Source organism: Protopterus annectens, chromosome 13.part0, assembly GCF_019279795.1.
Source record: "Protopterus annectens isolate FY-2018-M chromosome 13.part0, PAN1.0, whole genome shotgun sequence".
NCBI classification, from domain to species: Eukaryota; Metazoa; Chordata; order Ceratodontiformes; family Protopteridae; genus Protopterus; species Protopterus annectens.
The window spans coordinates 625,935,666-625,959,179 of record NC_056747.1 but is presented as its reverse complement, the minus strand read 5'-3'; the positions used below and the strand labels follow the sequence as shown (position 1 = coordinate 625,959,179).

The following is a 23,514-nucleotide window of genomic DNA, read 5'->3' as shown; positions in this document are numbered from 1 at the left end:
TGAGCCATTTTCACAGCAGTTACAGACCCCCATAGCAACAATGGTCTGCATCGGTCCAAGCAGATTGAGCTGCATTCCCCATCAAAGCAAAGCCTTCAGTCCTGCAGTGGCTATTGAATCATATGTTGAGTAGCCTTGTGTAGAACCCATTAGTCTCAACCAAACTATGAAGAGACAGCATCTCTAAGAATGTTATAGTTTATGTTGCTTGCCTAAGGCACCTCCCCAAGTCCCTCCTAAAGTTTTCCTATCCTTTTCCCAGCAATGTATTTGTCCCTCGGAGGACAATGACATCCAGCTTGCTTCCTTATGCAGCTGCTGATATAATCATAAGGAATCTCTGTACATTTATCAAAGCCCTGGTACACATAACCTCACTGTCACCTCCTCTCATTGTACTCTTTAAACAAATGGAATTCACACACACAAATGTTTCCTTTTGTCCCTTTTGTCCTTCAGCACCCTTTTGGCATCTTCTCTGTGAAGCTTCTCATTGCCTTCCTCAGTCTCCATTGTCTCATCTTAAATCATAAGGAGAGATGAAAGTGTAGTCTCAAAATGGCTCCAGACACATTGCAGTTTTGTTTTTTCAGATATCAGAACTTCATCTAATTAATTACTTTACTGGACCTAATAGTTTGATCTCCAAATCACCAAAACAATTTATAGTTCTTTAATTCCTAGCTGAGGTTCCATCACAACAATTTTGTTAAAGCAAAGAATCAATTCCTTCTCGTGCAAGCAATGTCATAGCCAAAATATCTAAAATAAATGTAATTCAAAAAAGCTAATTAGCCATAGTGGCAAAATAACTTTTGTTTTACTGACTACTTTGATGAACAAACACATGCACATGCTCACACACACATGCATGCACTCATGCACACACACACACACACACACACACACACACACACACACACACACACACACACACACACACACACTCACACACACACACACACACACACACACACACACACACACACACACACACACACACCACACATCTCTTTAGTCTAGTCCCATAGTTGGACATCCCAGAATTCAATTCTGACTCTCATTTGCTCCCCACAGTACTCTAACTAATTCGATCTAGGAGTCGTTATACTCCCTCCCGACTCCTTCTCTTTTCACTCCGCTAATGCATGGAGTTTCCTAGTACTCCTTTCCATGGTGAAACGATGCTGAAAAGCAATTTCAGATAATACAGACCACATTTTTCTCTGCTTAATAGATAACAGAATCGTGGTTTTGAATAACAAAATGACTATAAAACACTGCCCATTCTAAACTGGGTGTTTATCACAGCATTTACTGAATTAAACCTATGTAGTAAGATCTCCCATCTTCTCTGTGTCCCTCCATGCCATGTACACTACTCAGATCTGTTCTCATCCCTGAAATTGAATATGGCCTGACACTATTAACAATGCATTTTAGAACCAGCACTCACAAAATACAGATTGCTGAAGACAAGATATGCAGATTTCTCTTACTTACTGATGCCTACACTCATCATTGTCACATTTTGACAGACTTTGGGCACTAGTAAACAGCAGAACAATCCTACTAATAAGCACATCGCTCTTTGAAATTATCAAGCAAGGCCAATGTCATATAAAACTAAAATTGCACATTAGTGAATACATTTACTCCTTTAGGTACAACTATGAAAGAAATCATCATCCAGATTTTCAAAATGGCCACAGGGGTAAGGGTTTTAACCACATTAGGCCCTTCCACATGGAATAATCTACCAGCAGAAGTTAGAAAGCAAAAGACTCATTTTACATTCAGAACTAAATTAAAAGAACATGTATCCAATTATGCTTTCAGGATAATAGTTAGAAATCCATAGTAGTTGTCAGTCAGTATTGGTTAGAAAATAACAACAATCACTTCACCAACAAAATCAAAAACCAAAAAATAAGGAGACAAAGGCAAAATTAAGCTATACATCAAACTTTACTGGTGCTTCTGGTACCTCAGCCAAATTACCTTCAAAGAACAACATCTATAGCATCATGCAGTCTTTTAAATATAAACAATTTCACACATTGTGATTAAATAATTGAAACCATTAAGACAATTACACAATTCCCATGCAACAAAAGTAGGAAAACAATCAATTTAATTATATAATGTAACATTTTCTTTTCTTTTTTATTGGCATTTGATTGAATTTTGAAGAATGTCTTTATGTTGTAATTTTATATTACATTTCTTCTTGGGAGAATATGCAGATAATATATTCCTATTGATATTGTATAATTTCAAGATAGTATGTACAACAATGCACTTCCTGGTTATTACAGTAATTAATGCATTCTGTTCAATGCCTGCTGCCATAAAGGACCCAGGGGATGGCTGGAAAGGGTCTGGTGACCAGTCCACCTACCTGGTTATCAAACTGAAAAATAAAAATAAAATAAATAAGCAGGCATTTGGCCCTTTTCACTCAGTTTTCTTGTATGGCAGTTATTTTATTACTTTTTATACTTCACTTGCCTGCAAGATATAGAATAATAAATATATAAAACAAATCCAGACCACTAGGATGAACTAAAATTATAATATTTTAAAGCAAAAACCAAGCCATACTGAGTGCTTTTTTCCTGTAGAATTCATAATGTACTTCATCAGAGTAGAAAAGCATTGGCAGAAACTCATCTCTTTATATAGCCTTACCCCTCAATTATGTAATTATTTCATTATTTATTATTTTTATTTATTTATTTTACATTTGTTGACCGGGTATGTCCGAATGAGCTGAGTAGCTCTTTTTTAGCGGAGGTCCAAGGAGAAAAGCTCCACATAACATACAATTAATATGTACACAGAATAATTAAAAATAGGGAAAAAAATCAGGTCTTGAGAGACTATTACAATGTATACAGATGTGACAAATATGACAATATATACAATGTGTCTCAAATTAAGAAAAATATATTCACAAGTATAATGTTTCATAACACAGCACTGTACATACTGAGAGTAACCATTTGACAGGTGATGTAGTACTGAGTATTTATAGAAGCTTTCGCAGATTGTGCTTATGTAGGGTAAGTACGGTGACAAGCCCAGAGAATACTAAGATACTCTTTAGGGGCTGATTTAAATTGTTTAGGATTTGTGAGGGGCCTGATTTTTAGAGGGAGATTATTCCAGGCAATTGCTGGGTGATAGCTGTACACGTTGCACCCTGATTTGGTCTTGGGTTTATATACTTGTAGCAGCCTTTCTGTAGAGCTATGGAGTGGTGTAGAAGGAGAATAGTAGGAGATGGGGGTATAGGACAGGGAATGATCTGGAACTGAGACAGGAGAAGGTGGGGGGGGTAGTTAGAGCCAGTTTAGATATTTTAGAGAGAGACAGTGATGGGATTTATAGATTTGTTGAGCCACAAATATAGCTACCTTGTTGTAGGTAGCCTCAAGATTGCCCAGGAGTGAGGAATTCAAGTCTGTGAGAATTTGGGAGCTATAGAAAAGACTGGGTAGAAGGTAGGCATAAGAGACAGAGAGAGGGAAAGATTTGCCACGGTTGTGAGGAACTTTTTATTTCTGTACAGGAGACCTAATTTCTGGCAAATCTTCTTAATGCAATTGGAAACATGTAGGTCAAATTTCAGCTGATCATCGATGGTGACACACAGGAGCTTTGTGCTGGATTCAATGTCAATGAGAGTATTGTTAAGAGATTGCATGGAGAAGATCGATTTTATATGGCTAGCAATTTTGGGGAGAAAGAATAATAGTTTTTTTTTTTTTAGGGTTGAGGATGAGGTGGTTATTGGAGAGCCAAGAGGTCTGAGTAGTTGAAAAAAGTTCAGAGGGACAGCTGGCAATAGTGATGACTATAGAGTCGTCAGCATATTGTAGTACGCAAGATAGAGGACAGGAAGTATAGAGTTGATTAGTGAATACATTAAAAAGTAATGGCCCAAGTATAGAGCCTTGAGGAACTCCCATTTTTACTGGGAGTGAGGGGGATAGTGCAGAGTGCCATTTTTACTGGGAGTGAGGGGGATAGTGCAGACTCCCATTTTTACTGGGAGTAAGGGGGATAGTGCAAACTCCCATTTTTACTGGGAGTAAGGGGGATAGTGCAAACTCCCATTTTTACTGGGAGTGAGGGGGATAGTGCAGACTCCCATTTTTACTGGGAGTGAGGGGGATAGTGCAAACTCCCATTTTTACTGGGAGTAAGGGGGATAGTGCAGAGTGCCATCTTACTGATTGCTGTCCATCAGTGAGGTAACTGGAGAACCATGCAACAGTATCAGAGGAGAAGTTGAGGTTAGATGTTTTTTCCAAGAGAAGAGGGTGAGACACAGTGTCAAAAGCCATTGAAACGTCTAGGAAGAGACAAGAGATAAGGTTGTGGTCATCTCTGGCTAGATAAATTGAGTTAAGGAAGGATAGTAGGGCTTTCTTCCAGTATTTTAGAGAGGGGGGAGGATAGCAATTGGTCTGAAGTTGGTTATATCTGAGGAGTTACCCCTGTTATGGATAGGTAGGGTATAGAATTGTTTCCAGATGGAAGGAACCTTAGACTCAGAGATGGGGCAATTGATCAGTATAGATATAGGAAGAGCAAGAGAGTCAGCTGCAAGCTGAAGAAAAGATGAGGGGATGTCAGCTGATACTGAATATGGTTTTAATTTTGAGAGTAAAGTTTTGATGTAACTGGTAGGCACCGGCTTGAGGGAGAAGGTAGGTGTAGAGTTAGTAGTTGGAGCAGGTTTAGGGAAGTTAGGTGAGTTAGTAGTAATGGAGTTAGATTTAGGTGTAATTAGCTTTGATATGGATTCAATAAAGTAGGTATTAAAGTCTGTGGCTATTTCTCGAGGTGTTTTGTCTGGGTATGTATTGGGAGAGGAGGGATTTCCAGGATGTAATATTTGGTTTATGGCATTCCAGAATTTTTGGGGATTAGATTTTAGAGCAGTTGGAGGGTTGAAATAGAAGTCTCGTTTGTCTTTATTAATATGTTTTTTGCCAGATTTCTGAGTTCTTTATATTTTTGTAAGTCCTGAGAGAGTTTGCTATGTGTCCATCTTTTCCATGACTTTTCTCTAGATTTCATTAGGGTGCGTGTGGTTTTTGATAGCTAGGGAGATATATTAGAGTTTATGCGAATTTGCGGAGAGGGCTTAGAGAGTTTAAGATGCTAAGGAAGGTGGAGTTGAAAGCATGGACTGCTTCATCGTGAGGGAGTTGGGTGAGGAATTGCCAGTTTACTGTCAAGAGGAGAGATTTAAAAGTTTCAGGGTGTAAGTTAGATAGATAGTTTGTGACAAGTTATATATTGGTGTGATTTAGGGAAGTGGGAAGTAAATCTAAGCACTTTTATAGGGGAGTGATCACTGAGTGTGTTTGGTAATATTTCTGGGTTATGGTATTTAGAGGGGTTAGAGACTAGTGCCCAGTCTATAAGGGTGCTAGTTGTTTATGAGCTGTTAGTATGTGTAGAAGTGTGATTAGTTGTGTAAAGCCATATAAATTAATGTGATATGAAGTGTTAGGATTACAGAGAGTTAGCCAGTTAATATTAATGTCCTCAAGGAGTATGGTTTCATTGGGAATGTGTTGAGAAAAATAAGACAGAATGTTTTCCAGCAGATGAATGGTATCCCCTGGTAGAATGTAGATGACTGCTACTGTGATAGTAGTATAGTCATTGTGTTTGAGGTTAGCTGTGAGTAATTCTGCAGGTGGAAAAGTTGGAGTAGCTTTCATAAGACTAGAAAGTGTAAGGTGGTTGGAGTAGACAATGGCGACTCCACCCCCTTTTTTATTTTGGCGATCTAGTATGTATCCTTTAAAGTCACAGACACAACCAAAGTAATTCAATGTTAGTACAGAAAACTAAAACAACATTCAACCTCTAATATATATATATATATATATATATATATATATATATACACACACACACACACACACACACACACACACACACACACACACACACACACACAGTGGATATAAAAAGTTTACACACCCCTGTTAAAATGCCAAGGTTTTGTGATATAAAAAAAATGAGACCACAGTAAATCATTTCAAAACTTGTCCCACCTTTAATGTGACCTATAACCTGTACAATTCAATTGAAAAACAAACAAATCTGTTAGGGGAAAAAATATAAAAAATAAAAACGTACAATACGCTGGTTGCATAAGTGTGCACACCCTTAAACTAATACTTTGTTGAAGCACCTTTTGATTTAATTACAGCATTCAGTCTTCTTGGGTACACACCTGCCATCAATTAGATACTGTGATTAACCCCAAATAAAGTTCAGCTGTCCTAGCAGGATTTTCCTGACATTTACTCAGTTGCCTGCTACAGCAAAAGCCATGGTTCAGAGAGCTTACAAAGCATCAAAAGGATCTCATTGTTGAAAGGTATCAGTCAGGAGAAGGTTATAAAAAAAGTTCCACAGCATTGGATATACCATGGAACACAGTGAAGACAGTCATCAAAAAGTGTAGAAAATATGGGACAACAGTGACGCTGCAAAAAACTGGGCATCCCTCCAAAATTGATGAAAAGACAAGATGAAAACTGGTCAGGGAGGCTGCCAAGAGACCTACAGTAACACTGAAGGAGCTGCAGGAATTTCTGTCAGGTACTGGTTGTGTACTACATGTGACAACAGTCTCCCATATTCTACATATGTCTGGACTATGGGGTAGGGTTGCAAGCTGGAAGCCTTTTCTTACACAGAAAAACATCCAGGCCCAGCTAAAAATTGCAAAACAATGCATCAAGTCTCCCAAAAGCATGTGGGAAAATGTGGTGTGATGAGACTAAGGTTTAACTTTTTGGCCACAATTCAAAAAGGTATATTTGGCACAAAAACAAAACTTTGCATCACCAAAAGAACTCCATCCCCATGGTGAAGCATGGTGGTGGCAGTATCATGCTTTGGGGTTCCTTTTCTTCAGCTGGAAGTGGGGCTTTATTCAAGGTGGATGGAATTATGAACAGTTCCATATACCAGTCACTTTTGGCCCAAACCCTTCAGGTGTCTGCTAGAAAGTTGAAGATGATGAGGAATTTCACCTTACAGCATGACAATGACCCCAAGCATACATCCAAATCAACAAAAGAATGGCTTCACCAGAAGAAAATTAAAGTTTTAGAGTGGCCCAGCCAGAGCCCAGACCTAAATCCAATAGAAAATCTGTAGGGTGACCTGAAGAGGACTGTGCAGAAGAGATGCACTTGCAATCTGACAGATTTGGAGCACTTTTGCAAGAAAGAGTGGGCAAATATTGCCATGTCAAGATGTGCCATGCTGATAGACTCCTACCTAAGAAGACTGAATGCTGTAATTAATTCAAAAGGTGCTTCAACAAAGTATTAGTTTAAGGGTGTGCACACACAACAAAGTATGAGTATAAGGGTATGCACACTTATGCAACCAGCATATTGTACGTTTTTTATTTTTCATATTTTTCCCCTAACAGATTTGTTTGTTATTCAATTGAATTGTACAGGTTATAGGTCACATTAAAGGTGGGACAAGTTTTTAAATTATTTATTGTGGTCTCATTTTTTTATATCACAAAAAACTGGCATTTTAACAGGGGTGTGTAAACTTTTTATATCCAATGTATACGTGTGTGTGTGTGTGTGTGTGTGTGTGTGTGTGTGTGTGTGTCTAAATAAGACAGATTCATTGCTAACAAAAACTATAAAGAATAACATTTCTAAAAAATATTAGCTATATATTTCAATGTACTGTTAATAGAAATAAAATAATTTATGCCAGGTTTTACACAAGAATAATTACATGTATCTATATCTATCTATCTATATCTGTATCTATATTTTTTACGTATATTTTAGAGGTTAAATGTTGTTTTGGTTTGCTGTATTGACAAAAAATTACTTTGGTAGTGTCTGTGACTTTAAATGGTTAAATGTTATGCAATGAAAAAATTGCCTAATTGATGAGTAAGGATATATAAGGAGTTGAGTTGTTGGCAACATTTTTCAGCTCTGATGAAGTCCAATATAAATTTTACTGGACAAAAGACCTCTGTTTGGTTTGTTTTTTAGATTAAAATATTATAATTTTAGTTCATCCTAGTAGTCCAGATTTGTTTTATATCTTGCTTGTAGTACAGTGTGTGCATTTTATTGTTAGAGTAGTAAAAAAGATCCAAAGTATTTTGCTTTCCATGTTTTCTTACCACATAAACAAATTCTCCATATGCAATAACACCTATCCCAGTTCGTCTATTTCTCATTGGTGCAATCAGGGTCCATTGGTTGGTTTCTGGATCATATGTTTCAGCTGTAAGTAAGCATTCATTCCCAGTAAAGCCTCCACATATGTACACCTGAATTAATAAAAAAAGTGAAAATAAAAATACAAATCTAGTAAGACTATTTATCATCTATATTATCTATAGTTAATTATAATCAGGAAGGGTAAAATACTAATCTTCATGCAATGCAGAATAAATGTGCTATATTTAGTGCAACCACATATGAGTTTATTAAAGCTATAGTAAATTTATTTAGTATTTGTTGCAATCATTTTTACAGAAAAGGTAACAACACTACACAGTTTTCTTCAAAAGTTTATATTTCTGACAGTAATAATCAGGTTAAAATGTGCTGTTTTCCATTGATGTGAGTACTGACATATGCATTCTGGTACTTTTAAGTTATCAAACTAAATGCTCTGTCAAAAAGTCCCACTTCTTTAAAATACATGCTAAATGTATACATTTCTAACCACAGGAATGAGTGACATGGAGGTTGATTTGAATATTTTTTTTTTCCAATTGTAATCACAATTGACAAAATCAAAACTTGGACGCAGAACTTTTTAACTATTTATTTGTTTATTTTTGCTTTTGTTTACTAGGATAGTCCAGCTGGGCTGAGAATACCCCTTAGCAGCAGTGGTATTGTGAGAAAAGCTCCAAAAATATACAAAATACAGAAATAAAACCATATGATGCCTACACAATATATAATATCATATAAGGAATACAAATTAAAAATTAATAGATCTATACATAATAAACTGTTTTTGACAATGTATTTATTAAATCATCTTGACTGTTGAGATCTATTCTACTATGCATGTCAGATAGTTTTCAGGGATAATCTCTGATATGCATTAAGTAACAAGATTCAAAACCATCCAGTAGACATGTCAACATATTCATATTCCAATCTGCAAACTTGGTACATAATGAGATATAATTTTATTAATAATGTTTACTCTGACTTGCTAAAGCCATACTATTAAAAACTGTCTATTTTTAGAAGACAACTTTATCAGAACTCTGAATTTATAGTGGATTAATGCTTGAATGCTGTTCTAATTCTATCAAAGTTCATATCAGATGTACAGAATCATTTCTCCATTTGAGTTCAAAAATATAAACAAGCATGTATTTTAATGCCATGGTAGCATAGTTTTGGCAGATTGTTTAAATACAGGCAGACTAGCTGATGGTAGCTGGGATGGTGTTAATTAGAACACAAAAATGATTAAAGCTGCATGTCACGCTTCCAGCCCAGCTATTTGGAATTTTGTAAATAATTCTATATCATTTGTGAATATTGATATGGTTTATACAAAACTGTATGTTATGTACTGAACTAAGATGTATCCACAGTGTACCCTGCTGGAACATAGAAGATTAACCTGCAAAACTTAAGAATAGTTGAGGTTAAGTTACTTTATAGCTAGGCCATAAACAAGAGGAGTTATCTCTCAGTTTCAGTGTACCAGACACAATGTCTAGAGCTAGAAGTTTTTGTATTGTCTTGGAGAGAAGTAATTACTAGGTTTAAAATGTAAAAGTGTTTTGTTGTTTTATGACTTCCAAGATATGGCAACCATCTGAGAGATATGTATTTTTAACACAGAGATGTTAAATTCTATTAGTTTCTGGTTTAGGTTGGGAACTAAAGCCAGGTGACAAAACGCGATGTCATCCAAACTAACCCAACAGTAATATTTGATATTAATTTAAAAACTCTCTCAGAGAGAGACTGTGCATTTAGTATTTTGTCTTTGATCTGGAAACATCCACTCATCATCACATCTGAACTTACCTTGCTCTATAAGTATGTTTTTTAGGGCATAGTAACTCTTCTAGATATAGTTAGGAATATAGTAAAAATTAGTTTAGATGTTTAATTATGTATTTGAGACTGTCCTGCAATGTTGTTTTAAATACTTCCTGTGATTTTGAACTCTGAAGTAACTGTGTTGGAGTATTGTCTTGTTCTTTTATTATTTATTATTAAATATATTTAAATCTATCTTTGTGGCTGATATTTGTGAGACATATTTAAGCTCTTAAAGTACTTGCATATCTATTTGGTGACACTGTACAGGCCACTCCTAAATAACCTTGCTCTTTGTCAGACTAGTAACATTACACAGTAGGATTGAACACCCTTTGTTAAAGGCCTTAAGTAGCTGATAAAGAGTTGGCTCTTGGCAGCTGGAACTAGCTGATAGTCTGGGCAAAAGGGGGCATAGCTAGTAAACTTGTGCCAGCCTTCCCCAGGTGTGTGTGTGTGTGTGTGTGTGTGTGTGTGTGTGTGTGTGTGTGTGTGTGTGTGTGTGTGTGTGTGCGCTTGTATATAAATCAAATCTTAGTGTGTGTGTGTGTGTCAGCTACTTGGGCAGGGACAGGGAGTACTGGTTGGACAGATGGTGCTGAAGGTCTTAGCTTGGCCACTCAGCTGAGATCTCAACCCTATAGCTGTGCCAGTGGGGAGTCTTATTGGGGATCTGGAGAAAGAGGGAGAAACCAGCCCTAGACTGACTGATCTCTCTGTGCTCTTAAGAGAACTTGCACTTTACTGTGTGCGTACTTGTAATCCTCCCATTGTGCACATTCCTCACTGCTGCCAGTGGTGAGGATTGAGTCTCCTTGATTACTGGGCCAGTGCAGGGGCATCACACAGCATATGTTTGGATTGCAGAGCATAACTGACCTCTAGTGACAGCAGCATTTCACTCCAAGTAGTTTGACATCATATAATGATTAGATAATCTAGCATTTAATAATTGTAGTACAGTATTTTGAGACAAATACAGTTTACTTACTTTATAATATCAGCACACAATTAAATAAACTGTAAACAAAGTCATAGTTGAATATTTATATAAAACTCATGTTAAGGCATGATTTTCAGTACCATAATCATTTCTGAGAACATTGAAGAATGGAGCAAATCAGCATCATATTGCACTATGTAGCTCTTTGCTATTATGTACTGTTTTTATTATTTGGCAACTAGGTAGTTATGCAGGTCCTTTTAAACATTTGTCATGTAGAATCGGAAAAAGTACAAAAACATGAAGAAACAAAAAAGTATGGACGGCGCAGTGGTGCAGCGGTAGGGTTGTCACCCCTCAGCAGGAGGTTCTTCGGTTCGCTTTTCAGCTGGAGTGCCGTCTATGCGGAGTCTGCATGTCCTCCCAGCATTTGTGTGGGTTTTCTCTGGGTACTCCGGTTTCCTCCCATGTTGCAAAGACATGTCTCTGGAGCGTTTCTCCCCAGGGCTCCACTGAAAACTGGCTTTGTTCCAAGTCGAACTATCCCGGTAAACAAATGTTAAATAAAATAAAAAAATAAATAAATAAACCTTATCTGATACAGGTCTACTACATGTGCTTGAAACACGTTTGCTCAAGACATACGTCCTCACTGCCATTCGTTCATTTCAGCAAGTACTCAAACTCCCAGTAACTTGTTCCCCATAACACTAACTATCCCTATCATAACCCAGAATTTAACCCTAAAAACTCCTGCACAGTGCTTACCCCTAAAGTCTCCCATCTCCCTAAAAGTAAAATCCCTTCCCAGCCCTAACCCTAAAGTCCTGATCACTTCTTATACCTAAATTCTCCTTCTGCCTCCCATTTCAGATTGCTCCTTAAAGCTAAAATCCCCTTCCCCCTCACATCAGCAATCACTCCCTAAAACTAAAATCCTCTTCCTAAAGTCCCTACCACTTGCCTAAACCTGAATTCCCCTTCCCCCTCTGTAAACCTAAACTACAGATTGGTACCTAAACCTAAAATTCCCTTTCCCTCTCCTTTCCATGATTGCTGCCTAAACATAAAATCCCTTGCCCCCTCCCTAACCCTAACATCCCCATCACTCCCTCCATCTAAAATCTCTGCCCCTCCTCCCTAACCCTTATGTCTGCATTGAACTATCTGCCCCCTTTCCTAAACCTAACAGCACTGTCCCAGCTCCCCTTCCCCACTTAACAACCACTTGCTTTCATCTTCTATGATGCAAGCAGAGAGTGCAGTAGCTGCATGGCTGATTGTGTGGTAGCTGCATGGCTGAACTCATTTTCAAGTTCTAGCATGAACAGCCGCTTGGTCGAGGTAACAGCCATTCGAGTCCCTGGCTGAGAGTTAATGGAATTTGAGCAGTTGGAGGTTGAGTAGAACACCCATCTGATATATATATGTAAGTAAACAATATTAATAAAAAGAACAGGACTGATTTAATAGGCACGGCAACCGAATCAAAGTTAATTTTTTTTCTAGTCTGGTTAACAACACTTAGAATGCCTAATAAAAATCAATCCATTAAACTTCGATAGCTGACTAGAATTTCTGTTAACTAAATTGTACAGAGCTGTTCGCAACAATATTTTTTTACTTTGTTTGTTGCTGATGGTAAAATACTAACTGGGCACGACCTATATTCAGTAGAGGCCTGGAGAGGAAAAGCATACAAGGAAATAACACTTCTGCATATTATACATAAAATGTATGTAGATTTAGGTTATACTCTTTATATAAAGTCAGTTTTGTATAGGCACAGACACACTTTTTACAGATTGTATGTACAGTTATTCTTGTACATATACTGATGAAAACACACAAGCTACAGTGTAAAGGACTATATACAATTATAAACTTAAGAGAAAATACAAGTGAAATAAACTATTTTGATTCATCATACCTCTTTACAACGTGCACTTTGGAGTTTATGTTGTGATTTATTGAAGCTGCATAGATAATGTACTTAGTCATGAAAGTAAGCAGTATAGATAAAATAGGTTGGGGAAGGTGAGTGATAAAGGCAGAGGGAGAGTACGTGAAGGTGTAGTTGAGCAGAGTAGAGTGTAAAAGTATCTAGGGTTTGGAAATATAATCTACAAGAAAGACTTGAGCAATGAATATGACATGGGGTTAAGAAGAAGTGGAAGGTAAAAAAAAAAGGACAAGGGAGCAGATATAGAATAAGTGACCTTCATAATAATATTGTTCATGGGGACATATGAGAGGCATTTCTTTCTCCCTGTTGCCTGCTGACTACCAGGCTTCACTATGTTTCTGTCCTTCTTAATGGTGTTGGTGACTTTTATAATACTCCTCTATAACCAAAACCTGGAGAGCTTCAAAAAATAAATAGGCACCATTGTATTTCTGTGCAATCTGCACTCCCGAAATTGCTTTCCATCTATACAGCTGACTGACCACCTTAATCCATATGGTTTGTGTTCAGATAAACAGGATGGTTTCATATGCAGATTTACTATAACCATAACATTATATATGCAGCTCCCTCCAAAAATAGTTGCCCCAGGGTCACAACTCTAGAAAAGACAGAGTCCCAAGTAAGTAGGACGATTGGTGAAAACTTTTTTTAATAGCATGACATATGCCCGTTTTATCTGTGTGTCTACAGCTACAAACCCAAGTCTATAACTTCTGTGGTTCTGAAATTCCTTTTTTTTTCATTTAGAATGAAGAGGGCAGTGCAGCTGTGTGAGGTATTGACTGTAACATCTGCCATCACATGCTCAGTCACTTTTCTTCGCTCTGTAATGCTGGTACAAATTTTCATATTTTTCATGGTAATTTTATTGCTGCAAATTGGTTCAAGCAGTTTTATATGTTTAGTTTCTTATTTGTTGATTAATTTATTGACAAGGTACTTGCTTATATCCTTTATTCATTTTATTTACTTTTGTTTATGGACTAAGTACATTTATTTTCCAAAGCAAAATAGAAATGAGTTAGAAACTTTCTACAAACATAGGAAAGTTTTACTATGGCTATCCCAGTGCAGAGCTCACATAACATAAGTTCATGGAAACTGTCATAAGTTTAAGTAAAGCTAGTCACATCCACCATAACAGAATTAATGCATGTAGTATTTTTTTTTTTTAATTATTATTAAAAACAAAGCGGAAGGTATTGTTGTACTACACTTACCTTTAAAACATTAGAATCACTTAAGTTTTCATTGGAAGTCACAACATCTTTATTGCTTAAAGTACAGTTCTGTAAGTAAACCTCCCATAACACTAGTAGTTTGAATGATCACTGCTGCAGTAACCTTAGCTATATGGGTTGTATCCTGCCAAGGATATAACAGCCGGACAGCTTCCAAAGCTTCAGGGCACCTTCCACATGCCCAAATTATCTGGCAGCTCAAGCTGAGCTGACTAAAAAACAAATTTGGGCACCAAGCCCTTCAGAGCTTTCCTGCCAGCAGAGAGAGAGTGTGGCTGAGCACTGAAAGGATAAATGTAATATTTGGGATACAACTATAATCTGTAGTAATTTATTATTAAATCTCCTCTGGTTCTATTCATCATATACATGCCTTGGTTATTTTTTGACTAATTGTTACTGTATAATTTTAGACATTATGTACTTTAACTTTACTCTTTGTACAAGTGCCTTATTGTCTGGTCTGCTTCTAGCACTTTGACTACCAATTAGTGGATTAAGGCTGTTTCATGCCGCTTCCATTTCTTTTTTTGTTTTCTTAATTTTTTTTTTAATATTCATATTCATTGGTTTGTTAGAAAAAAAAACGCAAAAAAAATTAAATTAAAACCTTTCATGGGAAGGAAGGTGGGAAGAAGTGGAAGAAGAAGAATTTCAGGGCAATGCCTTAATTTATTAAATAAGTACTTTTCTGAGATGTCTCAGCAGGACCTTATCAAGCTCTTCACTAAATGTAAAACAAGTCCGAAAGTGATATAGTCAGAAGCATTAATATCGTCACCCTCCCTTTGCCTCTCAAATTCCTCTGCATACTCAATTTCTTTCCCTTCCAAAGCAAACGTTGGGGATGGGGAAAAGGGGTGTTTTTTGTCAGTTAGTTTATTTAGAGAAAGCATGAAAGCTGAATTATTTTTTATCAATATTTTTTAAAGTTTTGATCACCAAAGTCAAACAAACAAAGTCGTTTTGGATTATCACCTCATGTTTATCAGTGATTGTGTAAGCTGACTGTCATTTTAAGTTGTAATGGAAGCAGTTGCACTCAAGCTGTCAGACGGAGCATAAAGGCCACCTGAATGTTTAATTTTCAAAACTGTAGCACAAAGCTGTTGTACCCCTAGTAATTCTCCAACTGCACATTTGCCAGGGATGTGTTACCATCAAACTTTATACTAACATATATTCATTTAGGTGAACATGCAAAACCATAGCAATCAAGAATATGAAAACATATAAGGGCAGCTTGGTATAGCTACCTATCTGCGTACCTATGGAATAAGCTGCAACTCTTACTCACCCAGCAGATGTTTTCCCACCCATCAAGAAATTCATAAAACTCTTGGCTTAAACTTAAAAGACACACTTGAAGAAATATTAATTTTCTTGATATGTGAAACTTTGATGTAGTGATCAGCTGTGGACCTATGTAAATAGTTATTTGTTTGTCTTATGATTGATTTAAGCCCCACATAAATAACAACAAAATCATACCCCCTAGCTATAACATTCTTAGACAAGAGAGGATAACAAAATGAGGCAGAGGTGTTGCAATTATATATAAGGACTCTCTAAATGTTGAGGAACTGCAAGTAGATACCCCAGATCTAAATAACACTGAACTACTAGTCTCGTGCCTGAAAATCAACAATAAACATCTAATCTTACTAGCATTATACATCCCACCCAACAACAACCCATCTACCACAGAAAACCTACTCTCACGTGCATCTACTACATTTAGTCAAAAAACATTATAGTTAGAGATTTTAATACTGATGGGCAAACTTATTCCTCTGAAAACCCCTCCATTTACATAAACTTACATGGTTTCACCCAGCTGATATGTACACCCACTAAGGTTGACAAAAACAGCAACAAACATTCTATTCTCGACTGGACCCTGACGAATAAACCCTCAATTATTCACTCAGGTCGTTTCCCAGACAGCATAATTAACCACTTACTAACCTACTTTCCAAGGCACCGCAAATCTCACAGACAAACTACATCATACAAACAAGCATGTAATACAAAACAAATTATCCACAGATGCTTTTAAACAACTGCTGAAAAACTGCAAATAGTTCAATAAATACAGCAGTTGAATACTTCAACAGTAAATTTCTAGATATACTAAATACCCTGGCCCCATAAGGCAAATTAGATCTAAAACAAATTACTGTGTATGGCTCACAAAGAAAACCAAATGTCTACTAAAACAAAGATACAAAAGCTGGTACCAACATCAGGCCAACAAAACCAAAGCCACCCTTGATAACTACCATCACTTAAGAAATATTTGCAAAAAAAAAAAATCAAAACTGATAAACAGTACTACTCAAACATGCAGCACAAATATCAAAATACCCCACAACAATTCTGGTACTGTCAAACAACTTATACATCCAGGCCATACTTCCACACCATCACCAAATACCAATAACTCAGAAAAAAGTATAGCATCCCAGTTTAACTCCTTTTTCAAAAATTCTATACTCTCACTTACAAAAAAAAATAGTTTACAACAAATCACTCATCCTGTAGTCAATGACGCCCATACCACACTCTTACTCCAACCCATCCAAATAGGTAAAATAAATAAATTATTGAGCAAGCTAAAACCTACATCTCTTGCCGCCAACAAACTACCAAATGAATACCTCAAACTAGCTGACAATATCATCTGTTATCCAGTGTCGAGCAGCACGTACCTAAAATTTGGAAAATCACCTACATAATTCCTCTTCACAAAGGGGGCTCCTCATTAGAACTCTCCAAATACAGACCAATATCCCTACTAACCCCTCTTTCAAAAATTCTAAAATAATGCATTAACTCACAACTAATGCAACATCTACTAACTGATAAGCTCCTTGCCAGCTCACAACAGGGATTTTGGCCAGGCCATAGTACCACCACTGTCCTGCTTAACTTCACCAATACTGTAAACCAACTAAAAAGCAATGGTCAAATGGTCTGCTCAATATTTCTAGAGATGTCAAAGGCATTTGACACAGTGTGCCATGAGCAGCTCAAACAAGAGCTGGCATCCATTGACATATCTAAAAATGCCCTCTCATGGTTCCAGATCGCCAACAAGCAGTGAAGTGGCAAGATGATCTCTCTTCCCTGCTTTCTGTAACAGCAGGTGTTCCACAAGGCTCAGTACTTGGTCCACTACTCTTCTTAGTCCTCACCAATAATCTCCACACTGTAACTAACCATGCCACTATTATACAATATGCAGATGACTCCGCTGTCATCTGTGCCACACCCTTCCTGCCACAACTAAAATAAGTTACCCAAAGATCTTTCCTGGCCATGGAATCTTTCCTAAATATCAGCTCATTCTACACCCCCACAAAACCAAACTAATGCTATTCCCTAACAACTATCACAAAACACCCTCAACCAGGACTTTAAAATCACCTCATCCAATCACACAGTAATTGAACCAGTCTCGGAAACTAAGCTACTAGTTGCCACTATTGATGATAATTTAAAATTTGACAAGCATGTATCACTTGCAATCAAAAAAAGTCCACATTAATTTAGGTTCTCTTTATAGAATTAAGGCTTACTTAACCAACTCTTCCAGAAAAGCAGTTGTCAGACCCCACCTACTATCCACCCTTTTCTATGCCTCCTCTATTCTCATAAACATCAGGAAAACTGACTTAAGCAAACTTGAAACATGCTACCACAAGACAGCCAGATTTGCCACCAATCTGCCCCACAGAACCCATCACTGCCTTGCTCTAAAACAACTCAAATGGCTAGAACTTCCTAGTCTCTTATCCTTAAACCAGCTAACCCTACCCCACTCTTGTACACCTACCTGACAAATGCCCAGCCATACACAACCTAGTTTAAATATAATTCAACAACAGAATCCTGAGATCCTCCAACAAACTACTATTAAAAGTTACAAAATCCAACAGCAGCTTTGGAGACTCTCTTTATTCTAATAACATCTCTAAAGCATGGAAATCCATCCCTCAGAATATAATAATTATAACCAACCCCTACACAGTTCAAAAACCTGCTAAAGATCCATCTAAATGACAACAACGTACAAAACACACTCTCTAAAGCCAAGAATACAGCATCCATGGGACCAGATGACATCCCGGGCTGTGTACTACATGAACTACAATATGAACTGGCACCTCACCTAAGTGTCATGTTTAATCATAGCCTCACCTCAGGTTTCGTGCCCACTGAGTGGCGCAGAGCTACAGTTATCCCAATCCACAAGGGGGGATCCACCTTGGATCTCAGAAACTACCATCCCATCAGTCTGACAAGCCTTATCTGCAAGGCCATGGAGCGTATTATCATGGAACTTATAAACAAAGACATTGGCAACCTTCAAACACTGGACCCCACCCAGTTTGGGTTTGTGAAGGGCCGATCTTGTCTCCTGAACCTGATTGACTTCTTTGAATCAGTCTCCAGAGCCATGGACAAGAGTAAGGTGGTCCACACAGCCTATCTAGACCTTGCCAAGGCCTTTGACACCATCCCCCACTCTGGAATCATAGATAAACTTACTAAGTTGGGCATTAATCCCTATGTCACCCAATGGGTTGCTAAATGGCTTACTGATAGAACCCACACTGTAAAAGTAGCCGACTCCAAATCCAGCTCCAGACAAGTGACAAGTGGAGTACCTCAGGGTTCAGTCCTGGGGCCACTCTTGTTTGGCATCTACTTCTCTGAAGTACAGGTCAACACTAAGGGACTCTGGCTAACAAAGTTTGCAGATGACTCCATTATTGAATCCCCAAATGATGTGGATACTCTACAAAAGGGCCTTACAGAAACAGATGCTTGGTGCCAGAGCCATGGGCTCAAGCTCAATGCCAAGAAATGTATTGTTATCCCCTTTGGGAAAAAACATGTATCTATGAATTACCATATAGGTGGCAGTACACTAAACACAGAAAGTGTGATAAGAGACTTAGGAACACAGGTGGACAGTGGTCTCACGTTCGATAACCACATCGCCACAACAGTCAGGAAATCCTTCTATGTGGCACACCTCATCACGAAGGGCTTTTCATCCAGAAAAAAGGAGGTCATTGTCCCACTGTACTCATCCCTCATTAGACCCATTATAGAATACAATGCCCCATTTGGTATGTACCTCTCAAGACATCTGCAACAACTGGAAAGGCCTCAGAAATACCTCACTAAAAGAATCACAGGCCTAAAGCAGATGCCCTATGCTGACCGCCTTAAAAAACTCCAGCTATACTCTGTCGCATATCGTCTACTCAGAGGCGATCTCTGCTTAACATACAAGGCCATGTCAAACCCAGAGCTGTTGGACATGCTACACTTAAAGAAATCCCAATCCCTCAGAGCTACACGCTCCAGGGATCTAAACCTTGCCATCACAATAAACAAAACATGCTGGAGGGATAGGTTCCTGACCCAGAGACTCCCCAGACTCTGGAATAGATTGCCCATACATGTCAAGCAGAGTGCCTCTTTGGACCTCTTCAAGAGGAACCTTGACAATTGGATGGGAGAAAGGAAATTCACCCCAGGGATCACGTCAGTCGCCCTGCTAGACAGGGGTCCAGGAAAGTAAATAATGTGGGAAGAAATAGCCAGGGAATTGTTATGGCTAGGCTTGTATAGGTCCTAGGGCTGATAGCCTAGTACCAACCTATGAACCTATGAACTGGTTATGTTTTTTTCTCCTCACCAGGCTGAACTTACTTGACATTTCCCCATGTCTGCCCACCCCCTTGCTCTTTTTACACTTACTTCACTGATGTATTTATAACTTTTGACAAAATAATTATAGGTTATTGTAGGCAATTGGACAAACATTAGTGAATAGTAATTCCATTGTATGGTATGCTTTCTTTATGATCTGTATAATTTTTCTGATCTGTAAAATTTGGTACTGTTTTTTATGTGGAGCTTTTCTCCCCAGCCTCGACTGAAAATGGGCAAATAGCCCAGTTGGATTTCCCTGATAAACGAATGCTAAATAAATAAATACATTTGTTTATCTATTGTTTTAAAACCAAATAAAAAAATATTTTAAAAAAAAGGAAATGTGCTTTTTATCTGCCTCATACCTTCCTGAATATGATCACAGTGCAGAAAGTGGGGTTTAATATCTTGGATGCCTCTTCAGAAAAACTGCTTAAATCATCAGTCACCTTTTTGTGAGTTATCTTTAACTTTTTTGATACCCTTTAGGTTCTTAATGTTTGTGTTACCCCCCCCACCACCACATACATGTAATTCTTAGATTCTATCATTGTTCTGATTCTACAAACTCTTCAGAAGGCTGTTTTAATCAACTGCAGCCATTTCTATACACCAATACTTCTTTACATCTTTCCTAAGCTGTACATCTCATACATCTTCTCCTGTTCTTATGCATTTCCTTTTTGAAATATGGTACTTCCCTAGGCTGTGTTAGTTTCTTTCAGGAACTTGTAGGGTTCTATCACATCTCAGTTCTGCCATCAACTTTCAAGACTGTACATATTAAATTTTTCCAGACTGTCTTCATGTGACTTCTGGAGAAACCTTTGCAACATGCAGGTGTATGTAGGGACTGAAGATGATCTGGCATTGTGATGAAGGGTTGTCTGGGTTTGTGTGTGTGTGTGGGGGGGGCATTGATATCTGGCCAGGGAGTGGCCTCAACCTACAGCTATCAATGCTATGTCTGCTCCAAGGTCGTCATTTTGAAGACACACCTTGCAGGAGAATATTTAAAATTGTGTGAATATAGGGGCACAGGCATCCAGAGAAAAACAAAAACTCTTGTGATTTTGACAGGGAAACAGTAGTCAGCAAGTAACTGTTTAACCATATTGTGTGTCAGTAGGTTACTTGTCAAGTAATTTGTATATTACAACTTCCAGACCTTTGGCATTCTTTCTCTTTCCCAGTATGACCATCATCTTCCCATGTTATGACATATTCATTTTTCTGAACCTTCTTCTAGAAGCTCAATTTAATCTCCTTTTGAATACATTTTTGTTTAGTCTTCCCACACTTGGGATTATGTATTGGGATTCATATTTTACTATTCTGATATTATTAACACAGTGGGGTGGTGCATTGCTCTTAGTTATGTGAACTGCCTACAGTATTACCTAGAACTTAAAATATAGTGTACTGCAGATTCATTTGGTATAGCCCACCAAAATGGGTTTAATTCTAACAGCATTCACTTAGACTGTGTGACTGATCAAGCCTTCTAACTAGATGAAAACGTTTACATTATCTTAAAAAAAAAAAAAAAAACAATTTGTAACTGTTTTCTACCTAGTTAAAAACTATTGACTGTTCATTATTATGGACTCGCATGATTTAGCTTCAGTTTCTCAAGATCTGGATTGTTTCCTGCTCTGACCCACTGCCCTGGAAATCATATTTACATCTCATGAAGAAAAGGCCTATGATCACTGTTTTCTTTTTAGGCAATAAATGCAATAAAGAGAATAATAAAAAGTGTGCAGAATCCATTCTAATTCAATCAGAAGTTTTTGTGAAGCAACTTTTTTTATCGCAGCTGGAGTCCTACATAATTGGGTAAGCATGATATTGCACTTACATTGTTTCTAAAGATGATAAGAATGGTTATCACTCAGTATATAAGTACCTACCTTTCCATGTAGAGTCGTGGCACTTGCATCGCTTCTCCTCTCATGCATGGGAGAAATCAAAGTCCATTGGTTGATCTCGGGCTCATACCGCTCTGCTGTATTCAGGCGCACATGACCATCAGATCCCCCCATGGCATAAATGAAGTCATGCAGTACGGTCACGCTAACATAGCAGCGCTTCGAATGCATGGGAGAAACATCCTGCTGTGTCCTTTCCACAAGGTTGAAACGCTTGACACTGTTAAAGTAATTTTCACCATCAAATCCACCAATAACATACACATGTCCCTTTAGGTACACCACACCATGGTATGCACGAGGACATTCTATTTCCCATGTGATATCCACCCATACGTCAGCACGAACATCATAGCTTTCAATGGTATTTGTTGGGCTACTTCCACTCCATCCACCAGTAGCAAAGAGGAGTGCATGTGGAATCCGGGGTCTAATTAGCAAGTTCCTGAATTCTTGATATGAACTAATATTAAGCTCATACATGATTTTGAGGGTATTTCTGATAATAGTCTTGCATTCCTCATTGTCTTTTACATAGTCATTATTTTTGACATTGTTCATAAAATAATTAGCATTCATTTGTGACAATCTCACCTAAAATAATAATGGAAAATGGTTAAAATGGTTTCCGGCTAACAACTCTTCATTAAAATGTTTGCAGTTGTAAGTTTTTTCTGCTTCTTCCAAAGAGTTATCCATGCTGTGGATAAGACTTAGATAGAACTTACACTGTAAGTAAACATTTCCTGAATTTCATCACCGCATACATCATATAAACTAAAAACATCTAGAATATGCAAACTAGAAACAATTACCTTAGTGAAAATATGTATTTGTTTATTCATCATCCCTGTTAATCAGTAGTAGTAGTATTTGAACCTGTTTAATAAAGCAGCATTCTGTTTCTAGTCTTGCACCATACTTCAGTGCCACAACCTTCTCAGTATAAAAATATTTCCCAGAATATTTCTCATGCTTAGGGTCACAAAGTTGTTCAATGTGGTCCTGATGTTAATGAAAACATTCAGCCTGATACTCCAGATGCAGTTATAATTCATATGTGTGTATATAGCTATACTATATATCACATAATCATATGAAGGACACATAATACAGCTGCATACAGATTCAACCGGCAACCTGGGCCAGTATTGTGAACGTGCACCCTGCTCCCTCTGCTCTTCAAGCTAAGAGCAAAAATAAATAAATAAAACAGACCTTCCTTTTACTGGCACATCAACCAGGAGGTCAGATGCACAACACTGCCCCCCCACCCCCAGCCCCAGCCATCGCCAGCCCTTCAGGTCCCATTTTTTTGCCTTGGCCCCAAAGCTTATGCTTTAGTTATAAAAATTCTCCTTTTCAGACTATGGCATACTGCTTGCTACTAATGTGGCAGACATTTGCTACAGTTTATACCCTGCCTGCATGGAGCGCTACAGCACTCAGGTTGTGCTCAGATTTTAGGTGTCCAGAATGGGAACGGTCCCCTTGGCTCTAGGGACTTTTGTTAAAGCTCCTAATTTTTTTTTTTTTTAGAAAAGGGGTTGATGTTAGCTATCGGTACCAGAGGAGCATTCCTGTA

General features: G+C 37.7%; 1 protein-coding gene across 1 annotated transcript in view; it reads right to left on the bottom strand.

Moving 5' to 3' along the window:
- The window catches only part of LOC122788352 (kelch-like protein 10), a 77,065-nt gene that overhangs the window by 5,226 nt on the left and 48,325 nt on the right, over positions 1-23,514 (bottom strand). The window contains exons 3-4 of the mRNA XM_044055423.1: positions 21,912-22,523; positions 8,210-8,359 (exon numbers count right to left, since the gene is read on the bottom strand). Coding sequence (XP_043911358.1) covers positions 8,210-8,359; positions 21,912-22,523 — 762 coding nt within the window. The remainder of the gene's footprint in view (positions 1-8,209; positions 8,360-21,911; positions 22,524-23,514) is intronic.